This window comes from Narcine bancroftii, chromosome 1 (assembly GCF_036971445.1).
Source record: "Narcine bancroftii isolate sNarBan1 chromosome 1, sNarBan1.hap1, whole genome shotgun sequence".
In the NCBI taxonomy this organism is placed as follows: domain Eukaryota; kingdom Metazoa; phylum Chordata; class Chondrichthyes; order Torpediniformes; family Narcinidae; genus Narcine; species Narcine bancroftii.
The window spans coordinates 365,047,960-365,073,402 of record NC_091469.1 but is presented as its reverse complement, the minus strand read 5'-3'; the positions used below and the strand labels follow the sequence as shown (position 1 = coordinate 365,073,402).

General features: G+C 41.5%; 1 protein-coding gene across 13 annotated transcripts in view; it reads right to left on the bottom strand.

The window, feature by feature from the left end:
* tpk1 (thiamin pyrophosphokinase 1) overlaps positions 1 to 25,443 on the bottom strand; it is a 410,665-nt gene that overhangs the window by 307,854 nt on the left and 77,368 nt on the right. For 12 of the 13 annotated variants that reach the window (XM_069912524.1, XM_069912533.1, XM_069912540.1 and 9 more), the window contains 2 exons: positions 21,953 to 22,027; positions 17,464 to 17,533 (listed from right to left, as the gene is read on the bottom strand). In XM_069912524.1, coding sequence (XP_069768625.1) covers positions 17,464 to 17,533; positions 21,953 to 22,027 — 145 coding nt within the window. Of the gene's footprint in view, positions 1 to 14,377; positions 14,448 to 17,463; positions 17,534 to 21,952; positions 22,028 to 25,443 lie in introns of those variants that run through there. The other variant, XM_069912577.1, reaches the window with a different exon arrangement.

The window sequence follows — 25,443 nt, the reverse complement described above, 5'->3', positions numbered from 1 at the left end:
CTCATTCTCCAACACTCGAAGGAATAAAGTCCTAGCAGTTGATTGGCCAATCAAGTTCAATTGTTGAAGACAAAGGAGGGAGCGGTCATTGTCAGAGTGGTTTGACTGTGGCTCAACAGGCTTCAGCGAGAACAGGTAAGAGGTGAGCAATAGTCGGAGTTGAAGTCACAGAGGGCCATCCTATTCAAGGAACAAAAAGGATTCAGTATTTGTTTAAAATCATCATATACATTTTTCATCTAGTTAAAGACAGTGGGAATGATAGCTAAGATAGGGGAATGCCCTTCTTGCAAAATGTGGTTCGTCAGGGACTTAATCTGTGAGAGGTGCATCCAGCTGCAGCTCCTGATAAGCCTACTTAAGGAATTGGAGCTGGAATTGGATGAACTCTGAATCATTCGAGAGGCAGAAGGGGTGATTTATTAGGAGTTAACGTCACACTATCACAACTAGGAGGCAGGAGAGTAGATGGGTGACAATCAGAAAAGGGAAAGGGAACAGGTAGGTAGTGCAGGGCACCTCTCTGGTCATCTCCCTCAATAACAATATCATTTTGGATACTGTTAGTGGGGGGAGGGAACCTACCAAGGACAAGCCAAGGAGATCAGGTTTCTGGCATGGAGTCTGATCCAGTGGCGAAGAAAGGAAGGGAGAAGAGGCGAGCTATAGTAATAGGGGATTCTTTAGTTAGGGGGACAGATAAGAGGTTCCATGGAAGAGATCAAATATCCCAAATGGTACGTTGCCACCCTAGTGCCAGGGTCTGAGAGACCTCACACCATGGCATTCTCAGGAGGGTGAGCAGCCAGATGTTGTGGTCCATATAAGGACCAATATGTGGGTAGGAAGGGCGAGGAGGTCCAGCAAGGAGAGTTCAGGGAGTTAGGAGCAAGATTCAAGGACAGGACCTCCAGGGTTGTGATCTCAGGTTGCTACCTGTGCCATGTGCTAGTGAGGTCAAAAATAGGAAAATGCAGCTCAACACATAGCTGAAGACATGATGTAGGAGGGAGGGCTTCAATTTTCTGGATCATTGGACTCTCTTCCAGGGAAGCTAGGTCCTGTTCCAACAGGATGGTTTACATCTGAACTGGAAGGGGACTAATATCCTTGTGGGCAGGTTTGCTAGTGCTGCTCCAGTGGATTTAAACAAGATTTGTAGAGAGAGGGGAACCAGAGTACCAGAGCAGATAGAGGAGTGGAGGAGAGAAAAGATTATGTTAAAATTGCATGCACCGTTAGAAGTCAACAGGTGAGATGTGGTGGAAATGTTCTCAGCTGCATCTCTTTCAATGCAAGGAATATTATAGGAAAGGCAGATTAGCTAAGAGCATGGATTGACACATGGAATTATGACATTGTGGTCATCAGCAAAACTTGGTTGCAGGAGGGGCAGAACAGGCAACTCAATGTTCTGGGTTTCTGTTGCTTTTGGTGCAATAGAACAGTTTGGGGGTGCGTGGAGGGTGGGAGTTGTGGCATTGCTCGTTAGGGAAAATATCACAGCTGTGCTCAGACAGGACATAGCAGAGGGCTCGTCTACAGAGGCTATATGGATGGAGCTGAGGGATGGGAAATGTAGGACCATACTCATGGGGTTGTATTATAGGCTGTCCAATAGTCAGAGACAAGTGGAGTAGCAGATCTGGAGAGAGATAGCAGACAGCTGCAGGAAACATAAGGTTATGATAGCAGGAATTTTAAAATTTCCACACTGGGATTCCCAAACTGTAAAAGGGCTGGGTGACATGGAGTTTGTCAAATCTGTTCACAAAAGTTTTCCAAATAAACTAGTGAGAGTACAATACTGGATTTCCTATAAGGGAATAAGACAGGACTGGTGACTGAAGTATGTGTAGGGGACATTTTGGGTCCAGTGATCATAATACCATCATTTAAAGTTAATTATATAAACCAGTAGCCTCCAAAGGGAGGGGATCAATCATTAGATTATTAGTATAGTGTTTTGTTTTGTTTTATTGACATGAACTTATTTAACATTTATTTGATGAAACCAGTAAAATATTGAAAAAGAAATTATGAAGAAGGATACGTCTGGGCCTCGGTTGAGATTCTAATTTGTAGAAAGGCCAATTTTGAGAAAAAGAGAAAGGATGGAGAATGCGTGGATTGGAATAAATTGTTTTCAGGCGAGGATGTGTGAGGTAAGTGCAGAACCTTCCTTCAAAGGTGAAATTTTGATTAGAGTTTGTAGGTTCCTATTAGGATCAAAGGCAAGGTTAAAAGGCATAGAGAACCTTGATTTTTGAGAGAAATTGGGTATCTGTTTTGGAAGAAGAGGTATATAACAGGTATAGGCAACATGGAGGAAATGAGGTACTTGAGGAGCATAAAAAATGCAAGAAAAACCTCAAGAAAAAAAAATCAGGAAACCTAAAAGAAGAAATGAAGTTTCTTTGGCAGACAATATGAAGGAAAATCCTAATCGTTTCTACAGGTATATTAAGAGCAAAAGGACAGCAAGGGACAAAATTGGACCCCTTGAAGGTCAGAGCAGTCAGCTTTGTATGGGGCCAAAAGAGATGAGAGAGGTCTTAAATGTTTTTAGTTTCATCAGTATTAACTCAGGAAAAGGGAATAGAGTAGTGGGAAGTAAGGAAAACAAACAATGAGGTCATGGAATGAATAGATTAAAGAGGAGGATGCTTGCTGTCTTAAAACAAATAAGGATGGATAAATCCCAGGGCCTGACAAGATATTCCTTTGGACCTTAAGGGAGGCTTGTGCAGAAAATGCAGGGCTCTGGCAGAAATAATTAAAATGTCCTTAGCAACGGTTGTGATGCCAGAGGATTGGCGAGTAGCTCAAATTTTTCGAGGAAGTTAGCGAAAGAAAGGCTGTGGATGTTATATACATTGACCTTAGTAAGGCCTTTGACAAGGTCCCTCATGGGAGGATAGTCAGGAAAGCTCAAATGCTAGGTATTCTTGATGAAGTAATGAACTGGATTCGACAATGGCGAGATGGGAGAAGCCAGAGAGTAGTGGTGGATGATTGCTTCTCAAACTGGAGGCCTCTGACTAGTGGTGTGCCTCAGGGATCAGTGCTAGGACCACTGTTATTTGCCATCTCTATCAATGAACTGGATGATAATGTGGTAAATTGGACCAGCAAGTTTGCAGATGACACTAAGATTGGAGGTGTTGTGGACAGTAAGAAACTTTTCAAAGTTTGCAGTGGGATCTGGACCAACTGGAAAAATTGACTGAAAAATGGCAGATGGAATTTAATGCAGACAAGTGTGAAGTTTTGCATTTTGGAAGGACAAACCAAGAAAGAACATAGACAGTAATATTGTAGAGCACTGAGGGGTGTAGTAGAACAGAGAGATCTGGGAATACAGATACACAATTCCCTGAAAGTGGCGTCACAGTTGGATAGGGTTAGAAAGAGAGCTTCTGGCATATTGGCCTTCAAAAATCAAAGCATTGAGTACAGGAGTTGGAATGTTATGTTAAAGTTCTGTAAGACATTGGTGAGGTCAAATTTGTAGCATTGGGTGCAGTTTTGGTCACCTAACTACAGTAAAGATATTAATAAGATAGAATGAGTACAGAGAAGATTTATGAGCATGTTAACTAGACTTCAGGAAATGAGTTACAGGGAAAGATTAAACGAGTTACTGTTTGGAGCAGGAAAGGGAAGAGCCAGAGTGTAAGGCACCTCTGTGGCCATTCCCTACAACAACACGATACTGCTTCAGATATGGTTGCAGGGGAACGATCTATCAGGGAGAGTCGAGATGGTCACGTCTCTGGCACAGAGGCTGCCTCCCCAGCTCAGAAGGGAAGGGGGAGAAGAGGAGAGCTATGGTAATTGGGGACTGAATGGTTAGGAGAGCAGATGGGAGATTCTGTGAATGAGATCAAGGTTCACAGATTGTAGTTGCCTCTCAAGTGCCAGGGTCAGGAATGTCCCTAATCAGGTTAATGGCATTCTGGAGGGGCAGGGCAAGCAGCCAGATGTCATGTTCCACATGGGGACCAATGACATAGATAGGAGTAGGGATGAGGTCCTGAAGAGGGAATATAGGGAGTTAGGAAATAAATAGTGGAAGGAAAGTATTCTGCCTCGAGTTCAGTGACTAGTGGAGTGCCGCCAGGATCTGTTCTTTGTGATTTTTATAAATGACCTGGATGAAGAGGCGAAAGGATGGGCTGGCAAGCAAAATTGCACACAATATTCCAAATTTGGCCTCACCAATGTATTCTAGATCTTCAACACAACACTCCAACTCCTCCACAGTGCCCTGACATGTACCATGCAAATCCTACCCTGATTTGAACCCCAACATTTCAGTATCTCACTCTTGTCCACATTAAATTCCATTTGCCATTTTGCAGCACATTTTTCTACTGCAAGCTTTGAAAGCCTTCATCTATCCACTAAACCCCCTAATCTTAGCATCATTTGCACATTTTCTGATCAAATTTACCAGATTATCATCCAGATCGTTGATATCCATGACAAAGAACAATGGGCCAAGCACTGATCCCTGAGGCACATCACAACTCGCAGGTCTCCATTTAGAGAGATCATCTCAAATCCAGTTTACTATCTCATCAAGAATATCGAGCAGCTAAACATTCAAGACCAACATTCCATGCGGCCCTTAGTCAAAGGCTTTACTAAATTCCATACAGGTAGTCCTCAACCACCCACACATATGACTGAATTTTTAAAAAATCTTTACTAAAACTACTGTACAAATACATATTTTGTGTTAAAAGTACTGTAGAGTGTATACAGTGGTTTTGGTCCAAAGCAATTTCATTGCAAAAAAGAGTGGGTTACGCTAAATCAGGGTTTCAATAAATGGTTGTATTCACAGTTGAAATTAAAACAAATTAATTTTTACTAAAATGACCATACCCACTCCTGACAGAAGCCCAAGTCCCCACTCCTGGCGGGAGCCTGACACCCAAGCCCAATGACTCATCTAGATTCACGTTAAATCGGGTTGCGTTAAATCGGGAATCTTTATTATTTACTAGAAATTCATATGTTGAGTATCTTAATTAAAGGTACTGGGCATATGTTGACATTCTTTTTAAAAAAAATTGCTCTAAGACCTCATTAAGCCATGCGCTGTGGGGCAAATCTGACTTGTGTCCAATCCAAGTTACGACCAATCTTTTGGTCCCAATTACAGTCGTAAATCAGGGACTATCTGTATATAAAACAGCATTAACTTTCCTGGTAACTTCCTCGAAAAACTCTCTAAGCTTAGTTAAATATGGCCTACCACACACAAATACTTGTGTTAGAGTTTAATCCTGTCAAGGTACAAGAAGAACCACCATACCAAAAAATACAACACAGAGAGAATGAGTAAATAATTGGGATTGGGTGGACAAGGTCACCTCCCTAATACTGTTGAACTTCATTCAAAGTACAAGGTTACAGAGAACAATATTGAAGGCATTTTGCTGCATATGATTAAGTAACATTCCTTTGAGGGGATTGTTTCAGGCTAAGGTGTTACAGTCAGTTGTTTGCTTATTTCTTAAGATAGGAAAATGGTTACCATTGAATTGGCTTTCTATAAGATATAGAATCGTGGCAGACATGATAAAAAGGGTCCTTTAAGACAGTGTTAGCCTGGCTCTTGGCACATGTAAATGTTGCTTCCCCAGTGATCTCCAGATTAATGATTTTTAACAGGAGTAGATGAATTCCAGACACTTGAAGCAAAGCCATCGGCGCAGTTGGGCCATTCTGCAGGCTTTTGATATTCCCCATTCTGTTTGACTTGTAGTAGAGGACCAGGAGATAGCTTTATGGAAGAGGTGATAATGGATAGTTGTCAGGAATGTTGTTAGTTGCAGCTGACCTGTCTATGTGAATGTCCCAATATCCATTTCTTAGTAATTCACAGCAATCATTTAAAAGTCTACTCTATCTTTCATAATACGGTTATAATAACATCTTAACTCTTATACACAGCACATTCATTTAATTACATAGTCAACCAATACCACACTTGATTATACTAACATATCCCATCTTTAGGAATACAGCAGAAGTCCGAAAATCCAGACTGTTTAAGGATTGGGTCTTCCAGGATTTTCTGATTTTATGGATTCTCAAGCAGTACTTTTAAAATTCACATTTAAGGAGGAATAAAAAAGAGAAAACAGGTACATTTTGATAGTTTATTCATTAGCAAATACAGCATGCTTCATTTATCAAAATGGAGAGTTTTAAAGAAAAATAAAGAGGCCACTGTGCATCTGTGGTGTTTACGTATGCACACACATAAAAGGCCTCTTAATTTTAAACGTTTAAGAGTTTTTGAAAAGTCTATATTCTCGGGTGGTCCAGATTTCTGGCATTGGACTTTTGGACTTCTACTGTATCTTTCAATAATTTACCCATTACTGATGTTAGGCTCATCAGTCTGTAAATTCACAGATTATTCATGGAGCCTTTCTTAAAAAATGGAACATTAGCTGGCCACCAATCTTCTGGCACCTCACCCCTGGCTAAGAATATTTTAAATAACTGCTAGGGCCCCTTCAATTTCTGCACTAGCCTCTCTTCACTGCTATCTTGCCTCACTTCTACAGACTGTGCCTGACTCCCAAGAAAATTAAGATGCTAAAAATCCATTTAATGTCTCCCCCATTTATATTCAGTCTATGCACAGCTGACCACAATGATATTCAAGAGGACCACTCTTGTCCCTTGCTATCCTTTTGCTCTTAATATATCTGCAGAAGCCTTTATAATGTTCCTTCATCTTGACTGTCAGGCAGAATGCCAGGTCGAACTGCAGCCCTCCCAGGTGAGTTTAATTTACAATCTTAGCACCTCCTTCTGCTTGTAGATATAACCATATAACCATATACAGCACAGAACAGGCCAGTTTGGCCCTACTAGTCCATGCCGGAACAAATCCACACCCTCCTAGTCCCACTGACCAGCACCTGTTCCATACCCCTCCAATCCTCTCTCCTCCATGTAATTATCCAGTCTTTCCTTAAATGTAAATAACGTCCTTGCTTCAACCACCTCTGCCGGAAGCTTATTCCACATCCCAACCACCCTTTGTGTGAAGAAATTTCCCCTCATGTTCCCCTTATAATTTTCCCCCTGCAATCTCAAACCATGGCCTCTGGTTTAAATATCCCCCACTCTTAACTGAAAAAGCCTATCCACGTTGACTCCTCTCTCTGTCCCTTTTAAAATCTTGAACACCTCTATCAAATCCCCCCTCAATCTTCTACGCTCCAGAGAAAAAAGCCCCAAGCTGCTCAACCATTCTCTGTAACTCAAACCCTGACATCCTGTCAACATTCTTGTGAACCTTCTCTGCACTCTCTCTATTTTGTTTATATCCTTCCTATAATTTGGTGACCAAAACTGCACACAGTATTCCAAACTTGGCCTCACCAATGCTTTGCACAATTGCATCATAACATCCCAACTCTTGAATTCAATACTCAACATACTGCCATACAGTCCATAACCAGTGAAGACGGAGGACAACATCTCCTCCATGTTTAAAATAAAATTCATAACATCATTCTCCCACAAGACTACAAACTTAGCCCCTTAATATACTTCCTATACACTCATGATTATGTTACTGAATTTTGCTCTGACTCCATTTATAAATAGACAGACGACAACACCAACGTTGGTCAAAACTCAAACAACATGAGACAAGCTGACAGCATAATAACCTTTCGCTGAATATCAGCTATCACTGATCTCAGGAAATGAGCTTGGTGGGGAATGGGGTGACATACCTTGGTCTGTATCAACAGTGGAGATAGAGCTAGTGAAAAGCTTCAAGATTTGAGAAATGAACATCCTCAACAACCTGTCCTGGTCCAACCAAAATTATACCATGGCGAAGAAAATTCTATTTCCTCAGAAGCCCAAGGAAATACAGTATTCCCCCAATGTTCTTAGCAATTTTTACAGAATTACCGGAGAAAATGTCCTCTCCAGATGCATTAGTTTGGTACAGGATTTCCTCTTTCCAAGATTGCAAGAAATTGCAGAGAATACAGTTCAGGTCATCAGTCAAAAGAAACTCCCCTCCATCAACTCCATCCATACCTCCTTCTGCCAATACATTAAGGAAAACTTCCAAATCCAGCCACACCCTCTTCTCATGCATTATAGCAGTCAAGAGGATACACGAACTTGAAAACACAAACCTCTAGATTCAAGGACAGTTTATTTCCTGATGTTATCAGAATCTTGAATGCATCTATCATCAGTAAATTGTGATATCCCAATGCTGCTTACCCATAGTTTTCACTAAATCCTTCACTTTGTCCTAGCAATGTTATATCTTGCACTTATTCACCCACTGTAGCATTATACTTTGCCCTTTCATTTATTCTTGCAGCACCTGCTGTCTTTTTCTTTGGCTTGGCTTCGCGGACGAAGATTTATGGAGGGGGTAAAAGTCCACATCAGCTGCAGGCTCGTTTATGGCTGACAAGTCCGATGCGGGACAGGCAGACACGGTTGCAGCGGCTGCAGGGGAAAATTGGTTGGTTGGGGTTGGGTGTTGGGTTTTTCCTCCTTTGCCTTTTGTCAGTGAGGTGGGCTCTGCGGTCTTCTTCAAAGGAGGTTGCTGCCTGCCAAACTGTGAGGCGCCAAGATGCACGGTTTGAGGCGTTATCAGCCCACTGGCGGTGGTCAATGTGGCAGGCACCTGCTGTAGTGAAGTAGGAACTGACTTAACTAAAGAGCACGCAAAACAAAGCTTTTCATTGCATCTTGATATTCATGATAATCATCAATTCAATCCATACATGGAGTCAAAAATTAAAAAGGATTACACAACCCTGAGCATTTTCTGTATTATCTTAATTATGCAATGAGGTTAAGTTTCACAATAGACTGTGGGAAAGTTCTTAAGATAAAAAAAAAGGGGAGGGAAAAGGGGGGGGGGGGGAAGAAAAGACCACTGTGTAAATTTAATGAGATACGTTTGTACATATTTTGGTTGATATGGTTCACAGTGCGAAAAATAAAAAAATTATATATATAAAAAAAAGATTAAAAAAGAAAAAAAATAGGAGCAGAAGACTTTACGGCCTTTTGAATCCATTCCACTTTCCAATACATTCGTGATTTCAGTACTCATGACATTGTTATTAACCGCATAAATGTATGGGATTATGCACTCGATAGTAATTTTGTTCAACATGTACCACATATAAAAAGAATCGGCATAAGAAATATATTCCAGTTGCAATCAGTTCATTTCTTACGCTTTTAGAGCTCAGTCTAGGACTTAAATTTTTCTGCACCAAAAAAATGCGAGTTGGCTTCAAAGCATTAAGGCAGAATAAAAGACTTTTCAATTCTGAAATTATATCATTATTTTTGACTTTTGTAATTATGGGTTGACTGATGAAAAGATAGAAAGGAAATGAATCATATCTGAAGTGAAAAAAGGAATTCTGGGAAACAAAAAAACCCAAGCCTTCGTACACCAGATTTTGCCTGATTTTGAGGCACACTATACTTTGTTATCTCATTAGTAGAGCAAACCAATTTATTTTATTTTAATTTACGTTCTCCTTGTTATGAACTGACAGAGAAGTTCAGCAATTTCAAAACTACGATGGGCTGAATCTATCTGACTGTGTCCAATGCTCTATCGTTCTTCACCAACACTGAACTCCAGCTGGAGCTCAATAATGGAAATCAAATGTATGATGATTCCCATGGATCATGCCTGGAAATCTGTCATAGAAATGGCCAAGTTCATCTGAAGAGGATTCAAACGCAAATGGATTGGGGTGGGAAACAATGTTTTTGTTTACTTTTAATTATTTGTGTTTAAATAAATCTGAAAAAGATTGTTTTAATTGTTTTTTCATACTTTTGAAGCATCTTTGAATATCAGAGACCTTAAAAACACTGTTATAAAGCCTTGATGTAAATGGATAAAAGTCCTCCTAAATTTCCTCTTCTGAAACCCTTTCTGAGCAGCTTCACTGCTGATGTATGGCTGTATTTAGTTAAACAAGAAAGTCTGCAGATACTAGGGCCGAATGCAATCCACAAACATGCTGGAGAAATCCAGATCACAGAGAATCCACAGAACACGACAACACAGTGCAGGGCCTTTGACCCTCGATGTTGTGCCAACCCATAAATTCCTTTTAAAAAAAAAGTACTAAACCCTCCCTAACCCACAACCCTCTATTTTTCATTCATCCATGTGCCTGTCTAGGATTCGCTTAAATGTCCCTATCCCTGACAAGGCATTCAAGGCACCTACAACTGTGCTGTATATGGTTATAAGGTTATATCTACAACTCTCGGTATTAAAAAAACTTACTCCTGATGTCTCCCCTAAACCTCCCTCCCTTCACTTTGTACTGTGACAGATTATGTTATATTTTATTTATGTTAAAGGAGATAAATTATGTGGGATCTTTAGTTAGGTCACACAGATACAAATACTTCAAAACAGATCTCATTTAAAATGCAACCGTTTGGCTAAAGCCAGGCAGTCCAGGCTCCGAGTGTCTTTGCAGAAACTTTGAAGAATGCCTGTGAGGACTTCACAAGTAGGAGTAATTGGACATGCTGTGGAGTAATAGATTATTGTTTTGGAAAGCAGTGGATGAATGAACTTGGAAGATTGAGCCAAGTGCCGTAGTCTGAGTGCAGTTTTCTGTTCTAAGAGGTTCATATGGTTTTTTGAGAGAGAGTGAGAGTGATCAGTTCTACAATGTTACAACTAGCAACACCAGCTGGGACTGAAACAGGACAAGCTGGCAAGCTTGTGGAAAAATCCCATTTAGAAGATTCACTTGAAATAAGGGAAACAAAAAGTTACTCTGTGGTGACCTGAAAGTAAGAGTTATCATCTGGAAAACCTTGATGGGGCATTTTTTTGGCAAAACACTAAAGTGGTTGATCTGAAGGGATCAGTTGTGGGTGTCCAATGAGCAACAAATCTCTCTCAGAAGACCAACAAGAACCTTCCTGAGTGGTAACCATTTACCTTTCAAGCACCAAAGCCTGGTTTAATTCATAAATATTAAATTATGTGCACAGTATAAGAATTGCTTGATATCAGTGAACATGGAGAAGTGAAAAGTGAGATTGGACTGTGAATCAAAGAACTTTTCTAAACTTACGCAGACATTACATACACGTGCGCTTAGAATTAGAAGGGGGTTAAGTTAGGTTAATAGTAAAAAGAGAGTTTGATCCTGTTTTCATGTTTAAAGATAATTAAAAGTAACTTTTGTTTAAGTAACCATTTTTCTTGGTGAATTTCTATTGCTGCTGAGTTTTGGGGACCTCTGGGCTCATAACAATACACATGTCCTCTGGTGTTTGATATTCCTGCCTTGGGAAACAAAAGTTGGCTGTCCATCCTATCTATGCCTCTCATAATCTTGTAGGCCTCTATTAAGTCTCCACCCATCCTTCTACACTCCAAAGTGAAAAGTCCCAGCTCTGCTAACCTTGCCTCATAAGACTTATTTTCCAATCCATGTAACATCCTGGTAAATCTCCTCTGCACCTTCTCCATAATTTCCACATCCTTCCTGTAATGAGGTGACCAGAGCCAAACACAATACTCTGTGTGGTCTCACCAGAGATTTGTAGAAGTGAAGGGTAACCAACATTTCAGGCCTGGGCCTTCATCCACTGTATTTCACTAGATATTTGGGTCAAGCCATTCATTTGAGCAAGGCATGAGCAGTATGGGTTGCCCGCTCAACCCAGCTTGACTCAAAGCAAACTATTTCATTTCATTCATTTTCTTCCTTGGCACATGTTAGATTTCAGATTTATTGTCAGAGTACATGCATGAGTTGACGTCGGTGTGGTGCAATTGCTCAGCAAAAGGTGGTGTAAGGCGCTCCTTCTGTCCAATAGCCTGTATGTCACCCTTAGGTAAGGTTTAGTACCTGTTTAGCCTCCCAATCAGGATCATGTGAAGCCAATGGATTGCAGATGGTGAAAGGTTTTCATAAGCAGATTCTACTAATTGGAATTTATGGCTGTAAAACTAAAAACACTGGGAAGATGAATCTGCTGATCAATGGTCAGGATTACCCATCCAGTATGGACACTGCAACTGAAGAAGGCAATGGGAAACCACTTCAATATTTTTCCCTTGTAGAATCAGGAACTCAACATTGGCTAAGGACTCAGCTCAAAGATGGAGCCTTCACCAAAGGAGGCAACAACTACAATCCAGAGAGATCGTGATGGATAGAGAGATATGATCACCCATGCCGAACGACAAGGCACCTGAATATAGGTACATATAAATACATGACATCACATACAACCCTTTTTCTTACGGACAAAGCAGAATTACCACTAATTGGTAATGCAAAAAACTGTCCGTAACATATGCATGTAAACAAATAAAGAACTGTAAAGAGATAACAAATGTAAACAATGTGCAATAGAGAGAGAATAAAAAGAAAACCAATAGAGTCCACAAGTAAGAGCCCTTAAATGCATCTTTGATTAAGTTTGCCATTGAAAAGTCTGATGGTGGAGGGGGAGCAGTTGTTCCTGAACCTGGTGATGCGAGCCTTGTGGAATCCACAACACTTTTCTGATGGCAGAAACGAGAAAAGAGCATGTCCTGGGTGGTGTGGGTCTTCGATGATTGCTGTCAAACGGAAGTGTTCCCTGTAGATGTTGTCTAATAGTGGGGAAGGTTTTGCCTTTGATGTCCTGGGCTGTGTCCACTACCTTTTGGAGGGCTCAGGGGTATTTGTGTCCCCATACTAGACGATGATGCAGCTGGTCAGCACATCTTCCACCACACCTCTGTAGAAATTTGGCGGGGTTTCTGGTGTTATACCAAACCTCCGCAAACTCCTGAGGAAGTAAAGGAGCTGATGTGCTTTCTTCATGATGCCATTGGTGTGTTGGGAAGGATCCTCCGAGAAAGTGACTCCAGTAACTTAATTTGCTCACCCTCTCGACCTCTGATCCCCCAATGATCACTGGATTGTAAACCTCTGACTTTCCTTTCCTGAAGTCAACAATCAGCTCCTTAGTTTTGACGCAAGGTCGTTGTTGGTGCACCATTCAGTCACGTTTTCAATCTCCATCCTGCATGTTAACTCATCCCATTTCTTTGTATAACCCACTACCATGATAGCATTGGTAAATTTGGTGTTACTGTTACATGAAGCCACACAGTCGTGGGTGTAAAGTGAGTAGACCACAAGGCTAAGAACACAGCCTTATTGTGCTCCAGTGCTGATGGAGATAGTGGAGGAGATTTTCTTACCAATCTTCACTGATCGTGGTCTGGAGGTGAAGAAATCCATGATCCATTTAACTGCCAGGTCTTGGAGTTTTCTGATCGGTTTTGAGGGGATGATGGTGTTAAATGCTGAACTGGAGTCAATAAAGAGCATCCTGATGTATGCATCTTTGCTGTCCAGGTGTTCCAGGGCTTTGTGTCGGGCCAGTGATAGCATAAGCAAACTGGAATGGATCCATGTCAGTACTCAGACAGGAGTTGATATCTTTCATCGCCAGTCTTTCAAAACACTTCATCACTGCTACTGGTCAATAGTCATTAAGGCAGGTTACTGCACTCTTCTTGGGCACTGCTATGATAGATGCCTGTTTGAAACAGGTGGATACCACAGTCTGCTGGAGTCAGATATTGAAAATATCAGTGAATACATTGGCAAGTTGGTCAGCATGGATTTTTAATACTTAGTCATATGCTCCATCTGGGCCAGATGCTTTCCTCTGATTTACTCTCTTGAATGCATCAAGCCCGCCATCCTCAGAAAAGGACAGGATGGGATCAGCAGGGGATGTTGGGGTGGTCCTTTGTTGTTATTGTCGTCAAATCGAGCATAGAAGGCATTGAGTTCCTCTGGGACTGAAGCTTTGCTGTCTGCTATTTCACCAGATTTGGGTTTGTGACAGGTCATAGCATTTTGGCCCTGGCACAGCTATTGGGTGTTCCTTGTTGCTTCCATTTCATCCGGAATCTTCACTTCGCCTGGGATTAGCTTTCTGCAGGTCATACCTGCTCCTGCTGTACTGATCTGGATCTCCGCACTTAAATGCCTGCTATCTGGCTCTCAGCAGGTTCCGGATTTCATTGTTCATCCACAGCTGTTTTGATAAAGTGTGTGACAGCCTCAGTGTACTCACTCAGATTCTCAGCAGAATCCTTGAACATTGCCCAATCTGCTGACTCGACCAAGTCCTGTATCCACTCTTTAGCCTCCTGTGACCAATTTCTAGCTGTCTTAACCTCTGGAGCCTCTCCTTTTACACTCTGTCTCTATGAAGGCAGAAGGAGGACTGCCAGCTGATCCAACTTGCCAAAGTATGGTCTTGGGAAAGAAAAGGCCTTCCTTACCTTGGTGCTGCAATGATTAAGTATGCTGGGTCCTCTGGTACAGCAGATTACATGCTGGTGGTAGTTAGGCAGGGTTTTCTTAACACAGGCGTAAAGTTGCCAACTAAGATTTGTTGCATCAGGCTGGGCCATCTCTTGTTTACTGACAACATCATGTAGTTCCGCTAGTGCCTGATTGGGAGGGATACAAACTCCAGTGAGAATTACTGATGTGAACACTCAGGGTAGATAGATGGGTCTGCATTTAATCAAGATTTGCTCTAAGGCAGTCAAGCAGGAGGTTGACGTAACCCCAACGTCAGTGTACCAATCAGTATTAATGAAAAAGCACACACCGCCTCATCTCCCTTTTCTAGAATCCGAGTTCAAATTCAGTCCATGGATGCTGAATTCAACTGGTCATATAGCGGTGTATTCTCTCTTCGCCAGGTCTTGGTGCAGCAAATAAATGTCTCTGATAAAGTAGCTTTGCCTTCAAGTCATCAATTTTATTCTCCAGGGACTGGACATTTGCCAGTAATATGGATGGAGATCTCAGACTCCTGCACTTCAGTCTTGTTTGAATGCTAGCCCTCATTCCACATTTCCAACCTCAACCTTGGTGGCCTGGCCATTTAAAGCCTCTGCCTTGCTGCCATTCTGTTCCTGACTCAGCTGTAACCTGGGAGATTTGTCAATTGTTAACAGCATTTAGCAGCTGGTTGGTCATAAAATAAATGCAGCTGATTGTTACAAAAGCAGCTGGAAAAGTGAGCATTTTAAAGGAGTACATAACAGGGGTTCCACAGCCCGCAGAAAGTCGCAGTGGGTCGCTAGCACCATTTTATTCATCATTCTTTTTCCTTTCCAAATCTGGAAATTTTTATTTTACAGTGCTGGGAAAAAAGTTGGACTCAATGTGCAGATAAGTTAGGTACTCAAGTACTATTTGAAGCTGTTGAAACAAACATTCATCATCCACTTTGTCATCTCCACATATTCATCAGACTGTTGCCTTTACCATAAACAAGATGAATGTCAGCAAAGTCTTTTTGAAAGACAAAGCTCAAATTTATTGCCATAATACATATATGACATCACGTGCAACCTTGAGATTCTTTTTCCTGTGGGTCAGGCAGAATTCCTACTTAGTGGTTTTGCAAACTGTACTCAGATTAATAGGTTAAAGCTATATGAAGAGAGAAAAGTAAACAAAGGAAATGAAAACAATAAATCTGACTGCAATACAGAAAAAAATATTCAGTAATAAATAATGTTCAATGTAAGAATCTTTTTAATGAGTTTCTGAGTTTGTTGCTTTGGAGTCAGATGGTGGAACAGGAGCAACAATTTTTGAATCCGGTGATACATGTCTGATGCCACCTGTACCTCTTTCCTGATGGCAGCAGTGAGAACATACTAAGTTCTTGGAGGCTATGATTGCTGCGGCTCTCTGATGGCAGCGTTCCATGTCAATTTCCTCAATGGTAGGAAAAGTATTGATTGTGATGTACTGGACTGTATCCACTACCTTTTGCAGGGTTTTCTGCTCAGAGGTATTGGTGCCCCTATACCAGGGCCATGATGCAGGTGGACAGCACACTTTCCAATGAATATCTGCAGAAGTTTGCCAAGGTTTCCAATGTGATATCAAACCTCTACAAATTCCTGCAGAAATAAAGGGACTGATGTACTTTCTTCACAATGATGTTAGTGCATTGGGCCAAGGAAAGGTCCCCTGAGAAAGATAGCAACTGCCACCCTATCCACTTCTGATGCCCTACTGATCACTGGATTGCACACCTCCTAAAGTACATAATCATCTCCTTGATTTTGGGGATATTGAGTGAGAGATGGTTGTTTGCACTCCATTCAGTTTTCAATCTCCTTCCTGCTCACCCCTTTTTATACAATGTAGTATCGTATACAGAGCCGTTGTCATACCCACACTCCTGTTCGGCTCCGAATCATGGGTCCTCAACCGGCAACACCTACGGCTCCTAGAACGCTTCCACCAGTGTTGTCTCCGCTCCATCCTCAACATTCATTGAAGCGACTTCATCTCCAACATAGAAGTACTCGAGATGGCAGAGGCCGACAGCATCGAGTCCACACTGCTGAAGATCAAACTGCGCTGGGTAGGTCACATCCCCAGAATGGAGGACCATCGCCTTCCCAAGATCGTGTTATATAGCAAGCACTCCACTGGCCACCGAGACAGAGGTGCATCAAAGAAGAGGTACAAGGACTGCCTAAAGAAAGCTCTTGGTGCCTGCCCCATTGACCACCGCCAGTGGGCTGATATCACCTCAAACCGTGCATCTTGGCGCCTCACAGTTCGGCGGGCAGCAACCTCCTTTGAAGAAGACCGCAGAGCCCACCTCACTGTCAAAAGACAAAGGAGGAAAAACCCAACACCCAACCCCAACTGACCAATTTTCCCCTGCAACCGTGTCTGCCTGTCCCACATCGGACTTGTCAGCCACAAACGAGCCTGCAGCTGATGTGGATTTTACCCCTCCATAAATCTTTGTCCGCGAAGCCAAGCCAAAGAGTATTGTATAAATGTAGTATTGTCAGCAAATTTATTGATGGTGTTGTTGTGGTTGTACTAAGCCACACAGTCATATGTGTAAAGTGAGTAGAGCAGGGGGGCTAAGTATGTAGCCCTACGGTGCTCTGGAGCCGATGGAGATTGTGGAGATGTTCCTGCCAATCCACAATGATTGGGGTCTGGAAGTAGGGAAATCCATGATCCAATTACATAATGAGGTGTTGAGGACCAGGTACTGGAGTTTGTTGCTGACCAATTCTGAGGGAATAATGGTGTTGAATGTCAAACTGTAGTTAATAAGGAGCATCCTGATGTATGCATCTTTGCTGTCCAGATGTTCCAGAGGTTTGTGTAGCGCCAGATATTGAGTACAATCACCCTCCCTAACCTTAATTTTCTGATAAGCATATTTTTAGACACATCAACCAAGGTCGGTTTAACTTATTCCAATAAACAACTCCATTACCAGCTCAAATATCACACAGAAAATCATTCAAACAGTGAAACACAACAATGGAACAGTAATAGAATAGAACACAAATGTAAGCTTTACCTTTCTTGTTTTCCATCTGTCTGTTCATAGAGCTGGTTTGCTCCCCCGTCAGCACATGCTCGAAAAACCGCTTGTAAAATAGACAAGAATAAAACAAATAAGTTGAACATGGACAATTACATTTACAACAAATATATAGCTGACAGCAAGTTTTGGTCCATTCCATTAGATGCAATATATTAAAGGCTTGGTTCAAAAATACACTTATTTCACCAGTCATGCTTCTTTCTTAAATCACCTTGGTGACTAGAATAACACCAAAGGGTAGCTTTGTACGCAAGGGCACAGAAATCAGATACTAACATCTACTTCTGAATTAGTTCATAAGTCAGCATTTAATTTGCTGCGGATATGGACAGTGATAATTTGGTAGTCCATCAAGTGGATTTTGTATATGATTTATCACAATGCTCAAAAAACACTTTGTTTTGATCTTCATTGTAGAGAAAAGAGACGAATGTACATTCAAACTGAAAGTAAAACAAGAATAGAAAGTTACTAGCTTTAAGTTTTAAAAGATAATGGACACAATAGGATGAAAAGTGGAAAAATCTCCAGACTTGATAGATTCCACACAGGGTTTCAAAGGAAACGTTGAGGAAATCTGAGTTGCTATATAAACCTCACAGCACCAGTTACCTGCTGGCTGAGCACTTCAAAAAATATGAATGCATCAAATCAGTATCATTATATCAGGCAATTACTGAGATAGGAAAGAATGACCCAGATTATCCTGCTTTTTTTCCTCCGACAATTTGACTGATCTGATATTCAAAGTCTGTGCTGAGCACCTACAAGCAGAAAATGTTGGAAATGCTCAGCAGGTCAGACAGTTTTTATTGTATTGTCAGAACAGATGTGACAGAGATGGAAGATCAGAGTAAAGAATATGGCCCACACAGGAAGCAAATTAGGAGATGTTCAAGTTGATAGGCATGTCATAGTTATTAAAAACACAGTGCTGGAGAAACCCGGCGAGTCAAACAATGTACTGTATATAGCAAAGATGAAGATACAAAACCAACGCTTCAGGCTTGAGCCGTAGATACTGATTGCTGCAGTGCAAAGGAGATAGAAAGGACAAGAAAATGATGGAAGAGTCAAAGGCCTACAAAATGGAGGTAAATCAGGTAAAATTAGCTGCAAAAGTAATGAAATTTGAGTGCTGCTGGAAGAAAGAAGTACCAAAGATTATTAATATACTGGAATAAAGGCACGAGAGTAGAAGCCTCCCAACTTGTATCGAATGCAGGAATGATATCCATAATGAGTTTATTGCATATACAAAATTCTTACTTGCCACATCTGAAAAATTACTATGTAAAAAAAACAACATGACACATAATTTGAATTAAAACATACAATAAACAGAAAAGATGCTCAACATTCAGTTATCCTAGAGCAAGAAAAATAAAGTGACTGCAATAATACAGACAGTTCTATTGTAGTGTTGGGTCCGTCCATGAGTGCTGTGACATGGGAAAGGTCCTGAGCCTGGTAGTTGTAGGAAATTAACTATTCTTGAACCCAGAGCAGCTGGTCTTCAGGCTTCTGTACCTTCTGCCTGAAAGTAGCACTGAGAAGGGGTTGTGACCAGGGTGATGGGGGTCTTTTATGATGTTGGCTGCCTTGCTGAAGCAGCCCTTCACATAGAATCATTCAGTGAATGATAGGTCACAGACAGTGACAACCTGGCTATATTTGCTACCTTCTGCATCCCTCAGTATTCAAGTTACCAAATCAGGTTGAGATGCAATCAGTCAGTATATTTACAAAGTGCACTTGTCAAAGTTTGATATTCAACTTCAATCCAAATGTCCCCAGACTCCTTAAAAAGTAGAAGCTTTCATGCTCATTCTTCAGTTGCCTTGATGCATTTGCTCCGAAAGTCTTCTGAAATATGGGCTCCAAGGAACAACATTAAAATACTAAACCACTTCACCTCTATCCCATCAATGTGGAGAGGTGTGCGGTTCCTCAGTCTCCTCTTCCTAAAAATCAAGAATAATTTCCTTAATTTTGGCAACAATGAGAATAAGGTTATGGTTCTGACATCACCCAATCACATTCTCCATCTCCGTTCTATATTCTGAATCAAATTTTCCATATTCGGCCAACAAAGATGGTATCATTAATGATACTTGCCATCTTCCAGGGACCCAAACTCCTTTTTTTCTGATTGAGGCAAGAACTTACATGAAGTTTTCTCTGTACTTGGAGCCTGATTTAGAAAAAAAAATCTTCAATCCCCAACAGTGACTCTGAACTTCTGAGTGCCTGTCACCTGAATTATCCCTACTCTCATTCTGACCCTTCTACCTTTGGCATTCCAAGGTCTTCCAATGAAAGCCAATGTAAGTTTGAAAAGCAATATCTTTATTTCTGCTAGCTTCTCACAACATAATCTTTCCAGTTCTACAATATTAGCGAATCAGTCACTTCAATCTTGTGCCTCATATTTAGAGTATTCAGGTTACTGCCCCACTTTTATTTTAATCTGGCATTTCAGGTTTCTCTTCTCCAATTTAGATTTCTACATGCCAATTATCCTTTTTCAATTGGCACTACAACTATATGCCTTTCCAATGGGATGCTCAAGTGAAATGAATGGTGTGAAAAAGAAAGGTACTGGATTGTCTAATTCAATGCAATGCACTATTCCTAGCTTTCCAGGCATCTTGATTTTTGTTGATGTTGCACAGCAGAAACCTGTGTGGCTAACTTCTTGCCTCAAATTGATGTGCAGTAAATGGTACATTAATCAAACTAAATCAATACTGGCTGTAACTAGGTTAAGCTACCCATCTCTGACCTATGCTGTCATGAATCCTTCCTCACTGTCTTTGTTAAGGGAGGGGCAGAGAAAAGGGTGAAGTGAAGAAGCCAGATTTTGCAACCTTAAGTACATACCATATTTGATGGCATACAAAACCCACAGGCATACAAGACCACGCCTCCACCCCAACAACAATTTCAGCTGGGAATATTAAGATGTTTTTTAGTATATTTTTGGGTAAGCATTTTAAATTTGGACTGAGCATGCAACTAGGATAACAGGAAAAATTATTTAAATAATAATAATACTGCTGCAACTTACAAGAGAAAACAAAAGTAGCTGAGCTATAGCAGAAAACTTTTTATAAAAACAAACTGCTGCTGTCATTCCCAATGCTGGTCCCACTGCCTGTTCTCTCCTAGCGGCCCGCTGTCAGTCCCAGTGCTCGTCCTGCTCCATGCTCTCTGCCAGCAGCCCACTGTCGGTCCCAGTGCTGGTCCTGCTCCCTGCTGGCGGCCCGCTGTTGGTCCCAGTGCTAGTCTTGCTCCCTGCTCTCTGCCAGCAGCCTGCTGTCGGTCCCAGTACTGGTCCTGCTCCATGTTCTCTGCCGGCAGCCCGTTGAAGGTCCCAGTGCTGGTGTTGCTCCCTGGTAGCGGCCCGCTGTTGGTCCCAGTGCTGGTACTGCAGCCTGCTCTCTGTTGGCGGCCCGCTGTTGGTCCCAGTGCTAGTCTTGCTCCCTGCTCTCTGCCGGCAGCCCGCTGTCGGTCCCCGCACTGGTCCCACTCTCTCCCAGGTGGGAGCGGAGCAGTGCAGGGACTGACAGCCCACCACCAGACCCCACACTCATCCCACCACCCCACTCCCCTGCGACAGCTCATCACCAAAAATAGATGGCAGTGATGCGACTGAGCAATGCAGCAAAGATGATCACTGTCAACATTACCCTAATTTCAACTTTGTATACAAGACCTGGGGGATATTTTTGATCTATCTTTGGAGGTATAAAAGTGGGTTTTATATTCTCCCATATATGGTAACTTTCCATTGACTGGCAGCAGTCAGTTTTAAAAGTCATAATTGTGATTCAAATTGAGACTATTAAATAGTTAACTATTTGAGCAACTGAGAAATTTGGTTGGCATGCGTGACCTGAACAAATATGTTTATTTTGGAGTCATTACTCCAAATACTTTTCTTGGGCTTAGACCATGTATTCCAGCAGGTTCTCACTCCCTGTAAATTCAAACACATTTTTTCATGTCCATTATCTTAGTACAGTAATTTGTAATAGGACCACTAGTTAATCAGATAATCCTCCTTACTTTATTTCAGATAAATAAAACAAAGGCAACTATGGCCTTGCTCCCTTTTTGAATACAGATGACTAGTCTATGCCTTGAGCGAAAAACTGCCAAATAGATTTATTAAACAGTAAATGAATAAGTGAACAGAATCAATGACCTACTACAGCAAAGAATGGCTCAACAATCCCTCTAGTAAGAAAGAAAATAACAAATAGTTACACTGATCACATCAATCTGTGGGACAAAATACATGAGAGACAAAGTTTCTGATCATTAACATCTACACAAGGGAAGAAGATTTTGCTGAGCATTCATTAACTATTGCACTATTTCTACTAAGCACAACCACAACATTTGGTGGCTGTTCTATAAGTAAGCTACAATTCTTTAGCAGTGAGCAAAATCCTACCTTTGTTCCAAAGGCATTGAAACTGATCATTGTCCATCGGTTGATTGAGAATTAGCAAACAATATTTCAATTTTCCTAAAATGAAAAGGACCAAGGTTAACAGGGAAAATTAAAGATGCTAAATTACTCTACAGTAATCAAATTTTGCTCAGCCATCCTTGTGTTTATTCTTTTCCAAGGGTGGTTGCCTTTTTTTCTATTTCATCCCCTTTATTTATTCTCAAATGGCGAAGTACTTTTACCTTGGACAAAGTTACAATTGTCTTTTCTTCCTTTTCATTTCAGTAATGTAATTGACCACTTGCAAGCATACCTCAATTTTCATCACAGTATTAAAGTCCAAATGCAAATAATCTGATTAGCACTTGTTCCTGCAATACTCAATTTTAAAAGAAGGAATAGAAAAATGTGGGTTTTCTTATTTATAGGGCATTACTTTTACATAATTGCTGAAAATCCAGAGAATAAAGTCGCATGTTAGAAATCTTGCATAAAAAAGAAATTGTTCGAAACACTCCAGAGGTCTGGGAGCATCTGAGAAATACAATCAATGTTTCAGATCAAAGATCTTCATTGGGAGTTGTTTTTAAATGGCTGTCTATTCCCATTCCACCTTCCCAGGAACCCAAAATGTCTTTCCCGAGGAAGCAATAATTCGCTTCTGCTTCTTCCACATCGGATCGTTGCATTCAGTATTCACGCGATCTATTCTATTCTACGTCGGAGAAATTTAAAGCAAGTTGGCTGATCTCAGTCCACAGGAGTACCATGCTATTTAAATCACCCTATAGGGTCTCCCATAAGAAAGCCACATTCCTCTGGGGACCAGAACAACAGGCTGCTTTTGACATAGCAAAGCAAGCTGTTGAACAAACACTGCCACTCACTTTCCCCACCCCCCCCCCCCCCCCCACCCCAGCAGGGATTCATTTTAAATTACAGATCTCGGCCAGCCCAAATGGAACCTCTGGCAGAAGATCCAAGGGTGCAGAGTCCCACTAAGCTTCTGGACAAAATCTCTGCCTGGTGCCACTGCTCGCTATAACTCATTCGATACCAGGACATTGGCCAACACTTTCCTCAGGGCCACTTGTGATTTTGCTAGCATCTGTACAGTGACACTGAACTGGCTACAGACTGACAACAAGACAGTTCGTCATGTATTATGCAAAAAAATTCTCAGCAAGGGAACAGCTGTTGCTAAGGAAACTTTATCACTGGACATTCTAGTTTATCAAGCCCTTGTAATGATTTTATTTTAAATGACACCCTTAGCTGTGGTTTTTACCATCCATAATGTCTAGAAGCACACTCAGAAGCTGAAGTACAATTTATAGATACATAATCGCAGTCTGTGGATGCAAAGTTAGTTTGACCATCATTGATCAGACCATGGTAGGAAACATATATATTTTGTTTCACAATGACAGCATAACCCCAGAACTTCCATTAACAGAAACACCTCAAGGGGTGGGGTGGGGGCTGTGGGAGCCTTTATTTAAAAACACTAAATTCGCTAACTTTCTGTCCTGACACTTCCTGGCTATCGTTACAGAGATCCAACACAGGCACTTGGGGAACCCATTGAAAGAGAATGCAAGTGGGAATGGCATCCTGGTGTCAAACGTCAGCCCCAAAAAAAAGGGCGCTCCAGGTATGCCTTGGATGTATACCTGCCGGCTTGCCTCACCACAGGATAGCATGGTGACAGACATCTCGGCTCTGTGTGCAGGGTGCACCCAAGCATGGGGCCAAGGCTCAGGAGGGGGCACCTGATGGATGACATTACACTCCCTGCTCACAGATGATGGTAGTAAGGGTGCTCACATTTGCCAGTCAAGCTGGAGAAATCAAGCATACAAGTCAGTGACTAAACAAATTCCTTTTTCCACCCTCCCCTCTGACATTGGGGAGCAGCACCCACAGCACCCTGCTCCATCGGAAACACTAACCCTGTTCGTGGATGATGGGGGCTGGTGAGGCATTGTCATTGAATTTGACTTTGTGCCTTGTCCAGCATTCAGAAGGCATGGTGTATATATTGATCCACATGTATTTTATAAAACATGTCTTTTTGTTTTTACTTATAACATATACATAATTATTGATTGTCTCATGATTGTTGAGTAGTGTAACCTCTGATGCGTGGATTATGTTGGGAAGGGTTGTGGCTGTTACATAAGAGCACTGCCCCCTACCTAGTTGGAGGACACACCAGCTGCCAATCAAGGTTTGGTTCTGCCCCACCTATTAGCACAAACCTTGCCGTTGGTTCCATGTAAATTACCTCGACTGGACTCTCCAGCCTGCCTGTTATTTGGCCTTGGGGCATTGGCTGTTGTCATTGGATTAACCTTCCTGGCACTGAGCCATTTTATCCTGCTAATGGCCTGTTCTGGACCCTCCAGAACTATAAAGGTGCCATGTGTTCTTCATTCTCCCTCTTTGACAGTTTGGGACCACCCTGCTTTATTCCAGGCCTTGAAATGTGGAAGGGCACTGGAGAAACTGCTGGTGAGAGGTTCACTTGTTAAAAGGATTAGGAGCATTTAATTAGTGTCCCTTGTTGCATAGAGTTGTGATTGCACTGTGTGTGTGTTGCATCTGGTATTATTTCCCACACTTGCCTTCTGTAAATAAAATCTTTCGCTACCAAAACTGTGTCCACAGTCTTTGCCTTTGAGATCTACAAAACCTGTTTCTTCACTCACAAACCTTTACAATTAGCAACACATAACAGATAAATACGCGTAATCATCCACCAATGGCCCTAGTTAATGCATTTGATCTTTCATCACCTCATCGCAGATAAATAAGGACATAAGAAATAGGAGCAGGAGTAGGTCATCTGACCAGTCAAAGCTTTTCTGCCCTTCAATAAAATTGCAACTGATTGCAAATGCAACTAACCATAGGCTCAGTTATCTGCCTTTTCCTTATAAACCTATAAGGCAAAAATCTGTTTGTGCCTTAAATATAGTCAATGAGGCAACTTCCACTGCTTCCTTAGGCACAGTTTTACTACTCTCTGGGAAAAGCAGTTCATCTTAATTTGTGTTTTATAACCACTTCTGTACATATAACCATATAACCGTTTACAGCATCTTGAGAGAATGTTCCCTACCAGAGGAAACAACTTTCCCCTTCTGCATCATCTATTCCTTTCAAGATCTTATGTTTCCATAAGATTCCCCATAACACCATAAGATGTGGGAGGGGAATTAGGCCATTTGGCCCATTATCTGCTCCACAAATCGAATAATGGCTGGTATTTTTCCCTTCAACCCCATTCTCCGACCTTCTCCTTACTACCTTTGATACCCTTACTAATCAATAACCTGTCAATCTCTGCTTTAAATAAATCCAACGACTTGGTCTCCACAACCATCTGTGGCAACAAATTCCATAGATTCACTATCCTCAGGATGAAGAAATGTCTCCACATCTCGGTTCTAAAAAAATCTCCTTTTATTCGGAGAGTGTGGCCTCTT